Consider the following 18,448-nt stretch of genomic DNA (forward strand, 5'->3'; position numbering starts at 1 on the left):
TACATACATACATACATACATACATACATACATACATACATACATACATACATACATACATACATACATACATACATACATACATACATAAAGCAACTCGCACTTCAGTGCGAGGATACGAGGATACGCCGCTTTAAAAATATAATTCAGAGCATGGGTTGACTTGGTCCTGAAGAAAGAGTATATAAGAAGCATGCTTTCAATGGAAAGGCATGATACTGCTACTGACAGACAGCTCGTGATACTTCAACTATCATCAACCTAAAAAGGTAAATATCTGACTTTCATACCCTAGAACAATTGTATCTCTTGACTTCTGATTTCTGGATGAGACATACTGAGACTGCTACCCAGTACACTCCTTGTGCTGAATACATCCAGTTCCTAACAGGAGTGGATAAATAGCAACAGTGGTGTTACAAAGGGTCTTGATCTCAAACCGTTCTCTTCACTAATCAGTAAATCATAGTACAAACTTCTAGTACGAGAAACAGATACTGAGTGATTGGATAAGCCTCTAGAACAATTGTGAGTGGAAGAACATACTCTTTGGGGACCAACCAGGTCAACCTACGCTAAGGTAATTAACCACTTCTTGTAATACCCTGATAAGGCATTAATAGTAGTAAGTGTTTTGATGATGTTTGATGTTATAGATTAAGAACCAAAAAATAAACTGTATTAACGTGTACAACTGTGTGAACTGCAAACATTGAATAAAAGGTAGAAACTAGACCCAAAACCCTAATGGGAGAGAACACCTCTGACACTCCCAATCTAGGGAAACAAGTCTAGGTTCTACACTAAAGACAATATAATGGTTTGGACAGAATAATCATTTTATTGTAATAGTAATACTCTATATTAATACTCAAGCAGTATTAGTCGACGGACATAGACTGTAAATCGTAACCAAGTTATAGCTTGCGTGAGTCCAGATATAAGGGCATACAAAGGGAAAGTGAAAGTGAAGTGAAAGTAAAGATTGATATTATCTAAGATCCCGAAACAAGCCTAACGGCATCACACAAGGCTAATCTCCGAATAAAAGGGCAGGATACATAACCAGGTCAGTCTGGACCGGACCTGTGAGTCACCTGTTAGCAGGGTGACATAAGAACTTGAGTGAGACAACTTGTATCACTCTTGACGGGGGTACCTTAACGGTCCTATAGCAAAATCCCCTACCGTGACACCCCTCATGTTAGCCATGTCTGGCACGTGCTTCAGCTGTGCACTGTGGTATTGGACCGATGTCACATTTTTATGGCGATACATCAGTGCAAAAGTGGGGAGAACCGTCACAAAGCCTGTGTTTGGTGATTGGTTTTGGAGAGCGTTCACAATTTCGGCTGTTTTTTCGCTAATGACATAATTAGGGATGGTATCGCTGCTGAGGTCAGAGATCAATCCTTTTATGGGTGGAGGTTCACTAATTAGTGGAGGAGTGGTGACCACCTCCTTTGATAGCTTGCACATTATTAGAAAAATTTAGAGGAAATATTTTCCTATTTTGTTCAACGTTTGGGTTTGGAATTCATTGGAAGCTGCAAAGACAAGTTTAATCTATTTATAGATGTTGATGAACTATCAGTACCGTACCAGTAATGTGGAAGTTGGACGTGAATGAATTTGCAAAAGCAAATTTAATGAATTAATCAATGCCAATGATTAATCCTACCTGGGTATTAAACTTTAATTACCCTGAGAAGTTGCTTCATCTAGGTTAATATGAGAAGTTTAAATGTGTCTCATTTGATTGGAAGAACATTAAGGTATGTTCAACAATTTAATTTATTGAATTGAATGAGACGATAATCCGTACAATCTCCATTGATTGGATATCATGAGTGTAAACAGTAAATCAAATGTTGGGAACATTCAACAATGTGGTACACTTCTCCCTAAGGCCGAAGCCACATGGGATTCCCGCTGGGGCGGGACTTCTGTCAGTACTGGATTACTGAATGGTTTTGCAAAAACCAAATGTTACTGATTGATCAATTTAATGATAAATCAGACCTGTATAGGCTAATTGGGAATTCAAATGTTATTAACCTGAGAAGTTGCTTCATCTAGGTTAGTTTGGAAAAAGTTTACAATGTTTTATTTAGAAAACCCATCAATTTGGACATTGTTTCAAATATCTATTTCAGAATGTAAATGGACAGATTTACACGTATTAGTTCAATTGGATAAGACGTTGATATCCGTCTGGATATCATAAGTAATGACTTGAGTGTGACCTGAATAATTCTTCATGAAAGAATATACTAGGGCACATCAACGGTCAATGATTTCACACACTGAAATCAAACGGAACTACCCAGGGCGGGACTTCCGTTCCGCAAGGTGGAGGAATTTCAATGTAGCACAAGAAAACAAAATGGCTATTTCGCTTGTTAGCTTTAGCATGCAAGCTAAATCCTCCCTTGTGCCTGAAAATGCAGCACATAGGATTCCCTTGGCAAGGGAAAGGTTTTACTTATAACGTATTATGTTCAAATCCTTTTCTGCGTTTTTTGACAATGTTTTAACCGGCAACAACAAAATGCGCCTTGGTCTACTCACGAGAGAGACAGAGATATATATCGCTGGTCAAGCTTACATCTCCTGAATTTCAATCGGCTGGTTCTTTGTCCTTGCTCAAGAAATTAATTATGACCGAGCCAGAAATAGCCCTTTTTCTCAGATTTCTATAATTAGCTTTATCAACCCTCAGAAATGTATTCACTTACGTTACCCTGACTACGTCAGAGAACAACACAGAGGTAGGGAATCCTCAGCACACACACACACACACACACTCACACAATAATGCTTGTCTACCACTCCAAAAATGTGTACGATAAACTTGGTGTATTATGTAATCTGCTTTTCTATTTTATACAGGCTGAATCAAAATGAAAGCATCATTTTCTATTTTAGATTCCTATCAGGGGGCTCCAATAATGTCGTGCCTTTGGCTATGCCGGATTAAGTAACATGACATGCTATTCTATAAAATAATTGATCCGTAATTACTATTACCTGATTGAGCTAATCATGTAAATGTAATAACTAGAGTCAGGCACCACAAAATAATATTTATAGAGCTGTTATCTTCCCGAATAAACTCTTAAAGACATCGTAATATTTTACATCAATAGCAGTCAATATTAACCGTTACCTTAATTCAGTCTCATCTGAAAGTTATAAAATCTTGGTTATTTGCACGAACCCTGGCTAACAAGTTGAATCAGCAATACAAAATTGGGTTTAATTATTTATTTACTAAATACCTAACAAATCACACAGAATTAAATATAATAATAATAACATATGCCATTTCGCAGACGCTTTTATCCAAAGCGACTTACAGTCATGTGTGCATACATTCTACGTATGGGTGGTCCCGGGAATCGAACCCACTACCCTGGCGTTACAAGCGCCATGCTCTACCAACTGAGCTACAGAATTACACATACACATAATTAAATCATAACTTGATTACAAATTACGTCAAAAGGAAAACGGCTCTAGCGGGCGGAACAGATATGACAGCTTGTTACACAAAGAAAAGGGCTAGGTTTGAGTGAAAGAGCGGGAAGAGTGAGGAACAAAGGGGCGAAGCTGTGCTATTGTAAATACAGTATCTTATGCATTCTAAATTACCGCCCATTTGGAAAAGGAAAATGCAATAAATATTTACTCTGAGCTTAGTTTCGGTAGGTTGGTGGTAGATGGAAGGCCGTGTTGCCCAACCGAGTCCTTTGTCCTTTGAAGAATGTCTCTGCTGGTAAATTGAATATGTTGTATAACGTCATTGTGTGGTAGACGGGATAGTCTGTCTGTTCCTTCCTAACCCTCGTTTGCAGCGGCTGTTGCTAACTCAACGGCTAGGAGGTATCACTTCTGTAGTGAATAAGAGTTCAAAGTCCATACCAATCGCAACCAAAGCTCATGCTGATGTTGGCTTCGTTCTGTAGTTATTATCTGGACCATTCTGACATCGGACCGTCGTCCTCGGAACTCGGAACAGGAGGTTACATTGTCATCAAGGATTTATATAGGAAGGGAGAGGAGGGCGTGTTTGAAAAGATTTATAGACCATGTCCCTTCACAGGGGCGGGCCACTGATTGAGCAGAGCCCTAGCTTATGAAAACCCAAATCTCACATTTTAGAAGCTAAAATTGCATTTCATCCCAACACAAAGACAGACGTAGTTGCTGCCAGAAGACCGCGGTGTGCTCCCCAACTCTGGGCCAGCTCAGGTATGTGCGTTTCTTCACTAGCTTCCTCATCCGGTGGTAGGGTGACAGCTGGTGGGTAGGGATCTCCTCCAGGAACACCAGAATCAGGACGTCCTTCTGCTCATCAAAGAGCCGGAAGCTGGCCACCTGGATCTCCCGGGAGCACCACTCACTCTCCAGGTAGCGGTGGCTGATGACACAGATGGTCTTGCGGCTTCCGTAGATGCCGTCCATAATGTTGTCTATGATGGGTTTGCCTGGCTGGAAGTCCCGGTGGTGGAGACACAGCTTCCAACCCTGTTCTCCCTCCAGCTCTGGCAGAAGCTCCCTCAGGACCCAGGGCTCATCGTGGGCGTTGTAGGAAATGAAGGCATCGTACTGACAGCCATGAGGCTTGTGTTTATTCCTTTGCTTGGTGTCATAGAGGAAAGCCAGGAAGAGGTAATAGCCGTAAATGACCTCCCATTTCAGGAAGTGGTAGGCAAAGGATGCTACCAGGGTGAGGAGGACCAGACAAGTGGTCGAGATGTAGAAGAAGTCCTAAGTCCACTGTACAGAACTGAAGCTCAACATCCAACAGCTTGTTGCCCTTTAGATCGGCAGGATAATTGCAGGTCAATTCTCCTGCACCAACAACTTGTGTTTGGTTGTCGCTCTCCATCCACTGGACAAACCAAGCATCACTGCAGCCACAGGTGAAAGGATTATCTTGCATGTCCAGGTATGTCAAGGCAGGGAGAGATTGCAACACTGTCTCATTGACTGCTGTTATGTCATTCTTTCTCACCTGCAAGAAAGTGACTCTACTGAGGTTTGCTCCTATGAGGAAATCTAAGGACTGAAGTCGGGCTTTGGGCAGATAAAGTTTGTTGAGACTTGTTGTTGGGTGAAACAGCTTTGGAGTGAGGGCTGTGAACTCATTCTTACTGATATCAAGGAACCACAACTGGGGTGTGTGAATAAATGTGTTTGGGTGCAGGTCCTTAATATTGAGACTCCCTGCCTGGAATGACAATAAAGATGTCAGACCTTCAAGAAAGTTGATTGGTAGATGACACAGTCCCTTGTGACGCTGACTAAATATCCTGAGGTTCTCCAGAGATGTCAGATGAGAGAAGGGTGGAGGGTCTAATTTATCATCATTTATGTATGTGATGTAATTACAGGATATATCAAGAGTTCTTAAGTGTGGAAGTCCCGTGAGCACAGTATTTCTTATGTCTATTTGAGTGATCTTATTTGACTGTAGTCTAAGTTCTGTAAGATTCACCAATCCCTCAAAGGCTCCATCTTCAAGACTAGCAATCTGATTGTCAAATAAAAGAAGGGTCTTGAGTGATGCTAAGCCTTTAAAGTCTCCTTTAGAGATTGAGCTCAGCTTATTGTATGACATCGACAAATATTCTAGTTTGTGCAAACCACTCATGAATGCATCATTCAAGGTCAGGATTTTGTTTGATCCCAGTTTAAGGATCCTTAAGTCTTTCAGATCCTGGAATACACATCCTGTAAGGTTGGAGATTTGATTGTGGAAAAGAAAGAGTTGTGTGAGTCCTGTAAGATTGGAGAAATCTGAGCAGCCCAGTTTATGGATGATATTGAAGCTGAAATCCAGGAGCATTAGTGTGGATACATTTCTTGTGGCATCTGTTACGGAAGAAAGCCTGTTGTGGCCCAGTCTCAAAGTACTTAGTTGCTCCATTGATCTGAATGATACCTCCGACAGCTGAATAATATTATTATTTTCCACTTCGGGTCACTTGTTTACATGACTGCAGAAATTCCTCAGACAAAGCACTTATGTTGTTATGATGCAGTCGGAGCAAGCGAAGTGTGGGTATATTGCAGGCAAAATCAACGAGAGCCATGACCCTCTCTTCACTAATGTCATACAGTCTCAGATGGACTAATGAGGAGTTGACAGTCTGCAGCACCATAGCCATCCTCTCCAAAGACATCTCAATCCCGCTCAGGTTGAGACTTTTGACGTTTCTCAGAAAAGACCTGTCCAGGACATCCCATTCCATGTGTCCAAGTTGGCCACAGTAGGCGATGTCTAACACCTCAAGGTAAGGAAGAACATCTGCCGTGATCCTGAAGATTCCCAATGGATTCCGGGATAAATCCAACAGCCTCAGCTCTATAGAAGTGTTTGATATTTCCTGTGACTGGAAAGAGGTGAATCTGTTGCTCCCAATGTACAACTCCTGTAAGTGTGGTAATTGTACGATGGGCCGAACTTCCTTCATATTATGATACATAAGGTGAAAGTTATTGAGCAAACATCCCAGAATTGGAAAACAAAATATTAGATCTGCCTTGCTTGTATGTACTTTATGATGTAATAGAACTAATATAGATACTGTTTCCCTTTGTGCACCGATCTTCTCCTTGTTATTGTTCTATTTTTTAATTCCTACTTCAAAGACTAAATTTCATCCACATGTGAGAGGAAAGAAAATGGAATGAAAGGAAAAGTGACGTCGCTCTCATATCAAGGTGTGTGTGTGTGTGTGTGCGTGCGTGCGTGCATGCACGCACGGTGTGTGTGTGTGTGTGTGTGTGTGTAGCAAGAGTGGGAGTAAAGGTGTCATTCTCAGAAAGAATGAAGGAATATTAATATGAAGAGGGATGACGAGGGGGATGAGTGAGTTGACATAAGTGAGAAGAAGGTTATAGAGAAAACAAACCAAAATTGGACTTGTCTGATCCATCTCACAATTGGACCAAATAAAATACTGACGCTGAACATATAAGGGCACTTATTAGAACTGAGACATTTGCTGGCTGAGCTAGCTAGATAATTCTACCCAGAGACCACCAAAGAAAATCCTGATTGGATATTTTTTTCTCTTCAGTAGTAACCTTTCTCTTTCCAACACAAACTGAAGAGATGAATTCAGAAGGTCATACAAATTATTGTAAATATTACATAGACATTTAAACAGAATTTTGTTTAAAATATATCAATACAATTGTAAATTCTTAGGCTTTTTCTGAAGGCATAGAAAGCCCTCGCGGTTCCCCACTGCTGAATGTCTCTCTCAATTCCTTGGTCAAGGAAGATGACTGAACCAGAGTTCTCAGAGACACTTCTGTCTACTTTGTGTAATAACAGTTTGTGTCCAGTAGATGACAAAGTATACAAAGGAATGTGTTCGTAAAGAAATCTCAGAATGCAATTCTAATGCAGCATAGAACTTTCAAGAGGATACGTGTTTAGGCTCCCAATGAATAGCTAAACAAAACCAACTGATGACATTGAAACCCAGTCCCATAGAGATGACAGTTATAAGACTGTGCATAATGTGTAAGTGTTTGGTTATAATTCAGTGCATTTTCATTGAAGATTATTGAGTCAGGGAGAGTGTCACGGTCGTCCTCCTCCTCATCTGAAGAGGAGAGGCGAGAAGGATCGGAGGACCAAAATGCAGCGTGATATGTGTTCATGTTGAATGTTTAATTAAAGAAAGAACTGAACACTGAAACACTATACAAAAACAGTAAACAAAATAACAACCGTGAAGCTAATGCGAGTTGCGCTGAAACAAACCATCAACATAGACAATCATCCACAAACAAACAGTGCAACCCAGGCTACCTAAGTATGATTCTCAATCAGAGACAACTAATGACACCTGCCTCCGATTGAGAACCATACTAGGCCGAAACATAGAAATACCCAAATCATAGAAAAACAAACATAGACTGCCCACCCAACTCACACCCTGACCATACTAAATAAATACAAAACAAAGGAAATAAAGGTCAGAACGTGACAGAGAGAGTTATTTCATTCAGATTCAGATCAGATTGTTTAATAGTCACATGAACAGGGTTGCAGGTGTGATTGCAGGGTAGAGTGAAAATCTTCGGCTTCAACCTCCAACATGCAGAGCTAGTAAAATAAAATAATGGAAAGGGTGATAAAACAATAGAAATAGCACTATGTACATAATAACAACAATGGCATGCATGGTTAGATCATCTGTGAAGACAAGAGCTTCATGGGAAAGGGTTCAGTGATTTACAAAGCAGGTATGAGAGAAGTTTTCACAGACATCACAGCAGACATAGTCCTTACTTGTGAGCCAGAACTGATACCACATTGTAATACAACAGTAGATCTACCTTGCTTGTATGTTCTTTGTGATGCAACCTAACTAATATAGATACTGTTTCCCCTTGTTATTGTTCTATTTCTCATTCCTACTTCATAGACTATATTTCATCCACAGGTGAGAGGAAATAAAATGCAATGAAAGGGAGAATGACGTCTCTCTCATATCAAGGTGTGTGTGTGTGTGTGTGGAAGCTTAAAGTTAGAATTAGTGTTAGTGTTAGAATTAGGTTTACGGTTATGGTTAGGAGCGAGGTTTAGTGTTAGGGTTAGGGGCTTGGGTTAGGTTCAGGGTTATGGTTAAGGTTAAGTTTTCACCCAATCTACTTACCTCATCCCCATATTGTTTTTATTTCGTTTTCTGCTCTTTTTCACACCAGTATCACTACTTTCCCATCATCATCTGCTCATCTATCACTCCAGTGTTAATCTTCTAAATTGTAATTACTTCGCTACTATGGCCTATTTATTGCCTTACCTCCTCACGCCATTTGCACACACTGTATATAGACTTTCTTTTTTTCTATTGTGTTAGTGACTGTACGCTTGTTTATTCCATGTGTAACTCTGTGCTGTTGTTTGTGTCGCACTGCTTTGCTTTATCTTGGCCAGGTCGCAGTTGTAAATGAGAACTTATTCTCAACTAACTAGCTTACCTGGTTAAATAAAGGTCAAATAAAAAAAATAAAAAGGGTAAGGGTTAGATTTAGGGGTTAGGGAAACTAGGATTTTGAAGGAGACTGAATTGTGTGTTAGTTCTACAATACTGTGTGTGTGTGTGTGTGTGTGTGTGTGTGTGTGTGTGTGTGTGTGTGTGTGTGTGTGTGTGTGTGTGTGTGTGTGTGTGTGTGTGTGTGTGTGTGTGTGTGTGTGTGTGTGTGTGTGTGTGTGTGTGTGTGTGTGTGTGTGTGTGTGTGTGTGTGTGTGTGTGTAGAAGAAGTGAAACAGGGAGTGGGAGTAAAGGTATCATTCTCAGAAAAAAAACACGAATAGAAACACAAAAAAGGGTGTCCTGTGGGATGTTTTAACGAAAGTGAATGAGGAAGTGAGAAAAAGTTATTGAGCAAACAGACCAAATATGGTGAAACTAAACTGATATGGATACTTTGTGTGACTTTCCCCTTGTATTTATCGTTCTATTTCTCATTCATACTTCATGGATTTTATTTCATCCACAGGTGAGAGGAAAGAATATTGAATAAGTGGAGAGAGAAGGACATAAGCACCACTGGAGGCTGGTGAGAGGAGGACGACTCATAATAATGGCTGGAATGGAGTGAATGGAATTGTATCAAACACATGGAAACAATGTGTTTATGTGTTTGATACACTCTTAGTACAAAGGTGCTATCTAGAACCTAAAAGGGTTCTTCAGCTGTCCCCATAGTAGGAGCCTTTGAAGAACTCTGGGTAAAACCCTTTTGGTTCCAGGTAGAGCCCTTTCCACAGAGGGTTCTACATGGAACCAAAAGGGTTCTACCTGAAACCAAAAAGGGTTCTACCTGAAGAACCTGAAGCTGCTGAAGAACCCTTTTGAAACCATTTATCTAAGAGTGTACCATTCCATTTATTCTGTTCCAGCCATTACATTGAGCCCATCCTCCTCAATCAAGTTGTTACAAGCCTCCTGTGATAAGGACCTGTCTGCCACCTCTAGGGCAGTAGCCAGAGAGGCCCCACTGCCCATCTCCAGCATCAAGGAAGGCATGATGACATCAAAGTGTATGTGGACTCTGAGTACTACCACTAGGAGACACCCAGGCTACTGGCTTTCAGCAGGATCCGCCCAGAGCCTAACAAAATCCCCCCAGACATGATGGGCTGTGTGGAATAGGAGTCAGTGTGTCTGCGATCTCTGTTCGATGAATAACAACTGTGAACATCTGTACTCAATGGACAACATGGTGTCTTATTAGAAAATGATCCAAACCTGCTGTTAATACATATAATCACATGTTAACTCAAACAACACAATACACAAGTCACTCGAACAATGTTCTTTGAACGCTTCAATTGATACTTTATTATCACATTTTATGCTGAACATTTTGTATGACAGATATCAAAATGTACAAATAAACTGTAAAAGTGTGATTATATTGCATTCATTTAGTAACAAAATCAAGAATATCTATGACAAGGAAAAAATAAGCTAATATGATCATGAATTGGCTTATTCAATTTACAAATATAAGCATTTCCTACCCTCTAAAAAAAATAGTTGATAAAATATCGAATTTGCCCTTTACTACTAAAGCCCATAGAAACGCATTGAATAACATACTCATAAATGTAAAAAATCAAATAAAAATACTTTCCAAAAAGAAATCATACGGAATAAGGTTTTTGATGTGTCTGTCCCAGTGCTTAATTTAGCCTTTAGTTAATTCTCCGGGCCCCAGAAAGAAAAGTAATGTGAAAAGGTACATTTTTAAGGTGGGACTAATATTCTAAGAGTTGATTTTGGTTGGTTCGGCCCGGGTTATTGGTTTGCGTAACATTGTAAGCAATGTTTGAGACCAACGCGTGGCCTTGGCTGTGTGAGAAGCGGCCAGTATGTCTCACATAACTAGAATGAGTTTCACTTTCTATGACCTCTCTCCCTCTCTACTCTGATAGACATGAGCCTGCAACTCACATCTCTCATTTATTTCCTCATAGAATCATAGCCATGCGAAGGATTCTGAATGAACTGCAGCACCCTTGATACATTTAAATACATTTGCCAAAGTTATATTATTACTGCTGTCTGTTCAGAAATGGATTAAATCATTCAGAATAGCAAACAAAAACCATAACAATAATTTATAATTTAGTGACAGAGGATCAGTAGCTGTGGATTGTAACCTAATAAACAAGGAATAGCCTACATCCGGGAACGAGTGGCAAATCTGTCAGTGAAAAAACACCATGCAGAAAAAACAGGCCTTTCGCAATATTTGAATATTTTAAGTTCAATCAAGCGAAAACACAGGTTGTAAGGCAAATGACTCCTGCTGAAAAGAGAAGACTCTGCTGTAGAATACCAACATTTTTGATCAACTTCGAAGTATTATTTTTACAAAAGAGAGAGCGAGAGGGAGAGGCTTTTGGCACGAGCATCGGCCATCACCAGCGAGTTAGCTGAGTGAGTCAGTCAAATTGGAAGCATTTTTAGGACTATAATTTGCCCCACATATTGTAGCCTACAATATGTGTCTTCACACAACTAGGCCTAGACTTTTGATGGATTCAAGACAAGGTCGTTTTTAATTGATCTCAGATTTCTCAGTTTGTCAGTGTCAACGTAGCCTGTTATTTCGATCATTTTTGCGGTACTAAAAAAGATTCTGGCAAAGTCTCCAGTCAGGTAAAATGACATAAAATTGCTGAAATTCATTTATAAAAGGCTAACATTTTCCCGGACCCCAGGCTACTAAAAATGTTCTCCGTGTGTGCAACCTCTATAAGTGCCTGAATTCTACTGCTCTATGCCACTACGCAAATGTGATGATATGCATGCAAAGATTTATTATGAAGGTAATGCATTTTCTTCATTCGTTCCGGTACCTTAGAACTCCCCAGGTCACCTGACTCTCGTGCTCACTTTTCATTCGTTCCAGTACCTTAGAACTCCCCAGGTCACCTGACTCTCGAGCTCACTTTTTATTGTTCCGACACCTCCTGATTTACAAATTAAGCACTGGTCTCTCCGATATCTAGGAGATACAATAACTTTTTAAAATATATATTTTTAAATGTAACCGCTTATTTTTGTTAGAAGAAAACTACCTTCATACTTCAATTAGTTTGTATGGGTTACCTTCAGCTGAGACCTGTGACAAAACGGAGAACATCACCTTGTTCGTAAGAGTCTCCCCTTTCCATAGAGTGGAATCAGTGCTGGTTTACCTTCAGATCAGGCCTGTGTCTTTCCATAGAGGGGTCATAATAGTTTGTAGGCCAAACCGTTTCGGATGTTCCATGGTCTGACAAACATCGCTGTAGCTCAGCCACCTTCCACTGCAGATGTGGAAAGCCAACATAAACGGTTGCAAACCTAATATAGTAATAGTAATATATGCCATTTCGCAGACGCTTTTATCCAAAGCGACTTACAGTCATGTGTGCATACATTCTACGTATGGGTGGTCCCGGGAATCGAACCCACTACCCTGGCGTTACAAGCGCCATGCTCTACCAACTGAGCTACAAACCTAGTCTCAGAGCATTTCGTATTATTCTGTACGTACAGTGCATTCAGAAGGAATTCAGACACCTTGACTTTTTCCACGTTTTGTTACGTTACAGCCTCATTTTAAAATGGATTAAATAGCCACAGTCCCTTCTTCTGAAAAACATCCCCACAGCATGATGCTGCCACCACCATGCTTCACCGTAGGGATGGTGCCAGTTTTCCTCCAGACGTGACGCTTGGCATTCAGGCCAAAGAGTCAATCTTGGTTTCATCAGACCAGATAATCTTGTTTCTCATGGTCTGAGAGTCCTTTATGTGCCCGCTGAGGAGATGGTTGTCCTTCTGGAAGGTTCTCCCATCTCCACACAGGAATTCTAGAGCTCTGTCAGAGTGACCAATGGGTTCTTCGTCACCTCCCTGAGAAAGTCACTTTTCCACTGATTGCTCAGTTCGACTGGGCGGCCAGCTCTAGGTAGTTTTGGTGGTTCCAAACTTCTTCCATTTAAGAATGACGGCGGACACTGTGTTCTTGGGGACGTTCAATGCTGCAGAAATGTTTTGGTACCCTTCCCCAGATCTGTGCCTCAAAACAATCCTGTCTCGGAACTCTAGGGACAATTCCTTCGACTTCATGGCTTGGTTTTTGCGCTGAAATGCACTGTCAACTGTCGGACCTTATGTAGACAGGTGTGTGCTTTTTTAATCATGTCCAATCAATTCAGTTTACCACATATAGACTCCAGTTAAGTTGTAGAAACATCTCAAGAATCAATTGAAACAGGATGCACCTGAGCTCAATTTCGAGTCTCATAGCAAAGGGTCTGAATACTTATGTAAAAGGTATTTCTGTTGAAACATTTTTATTAAACTAGCTACAATGTAAAAAAAAAACACATTTTGCTTTTACATCATGGAGTATACTGTGTAGATGTATGATGATTTTTTATTAATTTAATACATTTTAGAATAAGGCTGTAACATAACGAAATGTGGGAAAAGTCAAGGGGTCTGATTACTTTCTAAATGCACTGAAAATCCGAAACACTCCATTTAGTATGGTATGTTAGTTTTGGCATAGTTGCATATGACAGATGACGGACAACTTTAGCATTTTGGCTAGTGAGGAACTGTTCAACTACTTACTAACTTTGTAACTACTTAGCTTATTAGCTAAGTTTAGCATTTAATACCATAAAAATTACCATAAAAAAACATAACATATCAAACTACATTTGGCCTTGAAGATAAATGTACAGAATAATATCAATTGCTCTGAGACCCATGCAAAGAAACTGATATCTCTAGCTTAAACTAACTTTGATGGGGATTTTTTTCACATGTTACTTAGATTGACCTATAGGCACATCAATACTCTTAGGAACTTCTTAAAGATGCACTCCAGGATGATAAGCACAATAAAATCATAACATACTGCATAGTATGAAATTAATTCATAACATATAATACTAATAGGCAAAAAAACACTTTAGATGACGTGATACACAGAAAACGGGGACCACTTCTGGCTCGTGAGCACCACTTTCAAAACAACTGGCTAAAATTAGACAAAAGTGTGAGAGTGCATCTTCAATATTCTCATGTAAATATACAGAAAAGGTTCAGAGTGAGGTGTCACTATCAACGTGTCACTATCACAGAGCCTGCACAACAGAGAGGAGGGGATTTTCCTCAGCAGGGCCGTCCTTGATCTCTAAAGCCAGCCGTAGTTGCTGCCAGAAGACCCCGGTTTGCTCCCCAGCTCTGGGCCAGCTCAGGTATGTGTGTCTCTTCACTAGCTTCCTCATCCGGTGGTAGGGTGACAGCTGGTGGGTAGGGATCTCCTCCAGGAACACCAGAATCAGGACGTCCTTCTGCTCATCAAAGAGCCGGAAGCTGGCCACCTGGATCTCCCGGGAGCACCACTCACTCTCCAGGTAGCGGTGGCTGATGACACAGATGGTCTTGCGGCTTCCGTAGATGCCGTCCATAATGTTGTCTATGATGGGTTTGCCTGGCTGGAAGTCCCGGTGGTGGAGACACAGCTTCCAGCCCTGCTCTCCCTCCAGCTCTGGCAGAAGCTCCCTCAGGACCCAGGGCTCATCGTGGGCGTTGTAGGAGATGAAGGCATCGTACTGACAGCCATGAGGCGTGTGCTTTTTCCTTTGCTTGGTGTCATAGAGGAAAGCCAGGAAGAGGTAATAGCCATAAATGACCTGCCATTTCAGGAAGTGGTAGGCAAAGGATGCTACCAGGGTGAGGAGGACCAGACAAGTGGTAGAGATGTAGCAGTAAAGTCCCAAGTCCACTGTACAGAACTGAAGCTTAACATCCAACAGCTTGTTGCCCTTTAGATCGGCAGGATAGTTGCAGGTAAATTCTCCTGCACCAACAATTTGTGTTTGGTTGTCGCTCTCCATCCACTGGACAAACCAAGCATCACTGCAGCCACAGGTGAAAGGATTATCTTGCATGTCCAGGTATGTCAAGGCAGGGAGAGATTGCAACACTGTCTCGTTGACTACTGTTATGTCATTCTTGCTCACCTGCAAGAAAGTGACTCTACTGAGGTTTGCTCCTACGAGGAAATCTAAGGACTGAAGTCGTGCTTTGGACAGGTACAGGCTGTTGAGCCTTGGGGTTGGGTGAAACAGCTTTGGAGTGAGGGCTGTGAACTCATTCTTACTGATATCAAGGAACCACAACCGGGGTGTGTGAATAAATGTGTTTGGGTGCAGGTCCTTAATATTGAGACTCCCTGCCTGGAATGACAATAAAGATTTCAGTCCTTCAAGAAAGTTGATAGGTAGATGAGACAGTCCCTTGTGACGCTGACTAAATATCCTGAGGTTCTCCAGAGATGTCAGATGAGAGAAGGGTGGAGGGTCTAATTTATCATCATTTACATATGTGATGTAATTACAGGATATATCAAGAGATCTTAAGAGTGGAAGCCCCATGAGCACAGTGTTTCTTATACCTATTTGAGTGATCTTATTTGAGTCCAGTTGAAGTTCTGTAAGGTTGACCAATCCCTCAAAGGCTCCATCTTCCATACTGGCAATCTGATTGTCATATAAAAGTAAAGTCTTGAGTGATGTTAAGCTTTTAAACTCTCCTTTTCTTATAGAGCTCAGTTTATTGCCTGCCAAATTCAAAGTCTCAAGTTTGTGCAAACCATTCATGAAGGCTTCATTCAAGGTCAGGATTTTGTTTGATCCCAGTTTAAGGATCCTTAATTCTTTCAAATCCTGGGAAACACATCCTGGAAGGTTGGGGAGTTGATTATGGAAAATAAAGAGTTGTGTGAGTCCTGTAAGATTGGAGAAATCTGAGCAGCCTAGTTTATTGATGATATTGAAGCTGAGATCCAGGATCTTCAGTGTAGGTAGATTTCTTGTGGCCTTTGGTACGGAAGAAAGCCTGTTGTGGCCCAGTTTCAAAGCACTTATTTGCTCTATTGATCTGAATGAAAATTCAGACAGCTGAGTAAGACCAGTATTTGATATGTCCACTTCTGTCATGTGTTTACATGACTGCAGAAATTCCTCAGAGAGATGACCTATGTTGTTATATTCTAGTCGGAGCACGCTGAGTTTAGGTATATGGCAGGCAATATCAGTGAGAGCCTTGACCTTTAGCCTTGAGCTGTTTACAAGGTCTTGCAATCTCAGATGGACTAATGAGGAGTTGACAGTCTGCAGTACCATACCCATCCTCTCAAAAGACATCTCAATGCCACTCAAGTTGAGACGTTTGACGTTGCTCAGAAAAGACCTGTTCAGCACATCCCATTCCATGCGTCCAAGTTGGCCACAGTAGGCGATGTCTAACACCTCAAGGTAAGGAAGAACATCTGCCGTGATCCTGAAGATTCCCAATGGATTCCGGGATAAATCCAACAGCCTCAGCTCTAAAGAAGTATTTGATATTTCCTGTGACTGGAAAGAGGTGAATCTGTTGCTCCCAATGTACAACTCCTGTAAGTGTGGTAATTGTACAATGGCCTGAACTTCCTTCATATTATAAAGGTTGTTCTTGGTTAAATTCACTGTCTTCAAACTGGAGAGAGGCTGAAATGATGAGGAGCTGATGGTTGCAATGAGGTTGTTGTCCAGATGTAGCAGGGAGAGGTTGGCCAGGCCCTGAAACAAATGGTCTGATAGGGTTGTGAGTCTGTTATGAGCCAGACCCAGCTCCTGCAGAGCATCTAGGTGTCCAAGAGCCCCATCGTCCACTTGAGAGATCTGGTTTATGGACATGTTTAGAATTTTGAGGTTTGATAGGTCTGTAAAATCCAACTTTTCGATCTTGGAAATCTTATTCATGGCCAAGTCTAAATTGCTTACTTTCAGCGGAATATCTGAAGGTATGACTTCAAGATTCCTGTTATAACAGAGTACTTTCATGTTAGAGGGGTCGCTGAGATTACCCCGGATTGTGCAGTTTTTCAGGAAGTACCCACATACTGGATCAGCAAGAGCCCAGCAATACATCAGGAAACAAAGAAAGAGTCTCAGCTGAGAGAATGTAAGCCCACTTCGTTTTCCAGGCATGGTTACCTTGAGTGTCATTGTGTTAGAGGCTTCCCACTGAGCCAACACTGGTTGAATCAACGTTATCTCAATTTAATGATGTTGAACTCACGTGGAATAGACTTTGGATTGACGTCTGTGCCCAATGGCTTGCCGTCTTCTTCAGTTCTAGAGTAAATAACAAAGAATAATATAGTGACTAACTGTTACATTTGGGGTCCTGATATATAGCATAATTAGACAATCGAATGAAATTGCAATAACATTGATAGCTGTTGGTATTGTGGTCCTCAAAATTACTGACAGATTATTAATGATAGGTAATCCACATTATCAATATAGCTCACAAAAAGTTTGCTTCACTGATAAAGACAAACTACAGAACCAGTCAAAAGTTTGTACACACCTACTCATTCAAGTGTTTTTCTTTATTTTTACTATTTTCTGCATTGTAGAATAATAGTGAATACATCAAAATTATGAAATAACACACATGGAATCAAGTTGAGCCAAAAAAGCGTTTAACAAATCAAAATATATTTTATATTTGAGATTCTTCAAAGTAGCCAACTTTTGCCTTAATGACAGCTTTGCACACTCTTTGCATTCTCTCAACCAGATTCACCTGAAATGCTTGTTCAACAGTCTTGAAGGAGTTCCCACATATGCTGAGCACTTGTTGGCTGCTTTTCCTGCGGTCATCTCATCCTGCGGTCCAACTCATCCCAAACCATCTCAATTGGATTGAGGTTGGGTGATTGTGGAGGACAGGTCATCTGATGCAGCTCTCCATCACTCTCCTTCCTGGTCAAATAGCTCTTACACAGCCTGGAGGAGTGTTTTGGGTCATTGTCTTGTTGAAATACTATATAGTCCCACTAAGCACAAACCAGATGGGATGGCGTATCGCTGCAAAATGCTGTGGTAGCCATGCTGGTGAAGTGTGCCTTGAATTCTAAATAAATCACTGACAGTGTCAAAATCAAAGCACCCCACACCATCACACCTTCTCCATGCTTCACGGTGGGAACCACACATGCAGAGATCATCCGTTCACCTACACTGCGTCTGCATCTCAACACAGCGGTTGGAACCAAAAATCTCAAATTTGGACTCATCAGACCACAGGACAGATTTTCACCGGTCTAATGTCTATTGCTCGTGTTTCTTGGCCCAAGCAAGTCTCCTCTTGTTATTGGTCTCCTTTAGTAGTGGCTTCTTTGCAGCAATTCGACCACGAAGGCCTGATTCACGCAGTCTCCTCTGAACACATGATGTTGAGATGTGTCTGTTACTTGAACTCTGTGAAGCATTTATTTGGACTGCAATCTGAGGTGAAGTTCATTGCCTATTTTTGAGGCTGGTAACTCTAATGAACTTATCCTC

At 41.0% G+C, this 18,448-nt stretch overlaps 1 protein-coding gene and 1 pseudogene across 1 annotated transcript in view; both read right to left on the minus strand.

The window, feature by feature from the left end:
* Positions 1 to 2,363: 2,363 nt before the first annotated feature.
* Positions 2,364 to 7,747, minus strand: LOC118363837 (toll-like receptor 13; annotated as a pseudogene).
* Positions 7,748 to 7,785: 38 nt separating this feature from the next.
* LOC118363839 (uncharacterized) overlaps positions 7,786 to 18,448 on the minus strand; it is a 31,653-nt gene continuing 20,990 nt past the window's right edge. The window contains 1 exon segment of the mRNA XM_052487025.1: positions 7,786 to 17,130. Coding sequence (XP_052342985.1) covers positions 14,183 to 17,130 — 2,948 coding nt within the window. The 3' untranslated portion in view covers positions 7,786 to 14,182.

Source organism: Oncorhynchus keta, chromosome 30 (assembly GCF_023373465.1).
Source record: "Oncorhynchus keta strain PuntledgeMale-10-30-2019 chromosome 30, Oket_V2, whole genome shotgun sequence".
Lineage (NCBI taxonomy): Eukaryota > Metazoa > Chordata > Actinopteri > Salmoniformes > Salmonidae > Oncorhynchus > Oncorhynchus keta.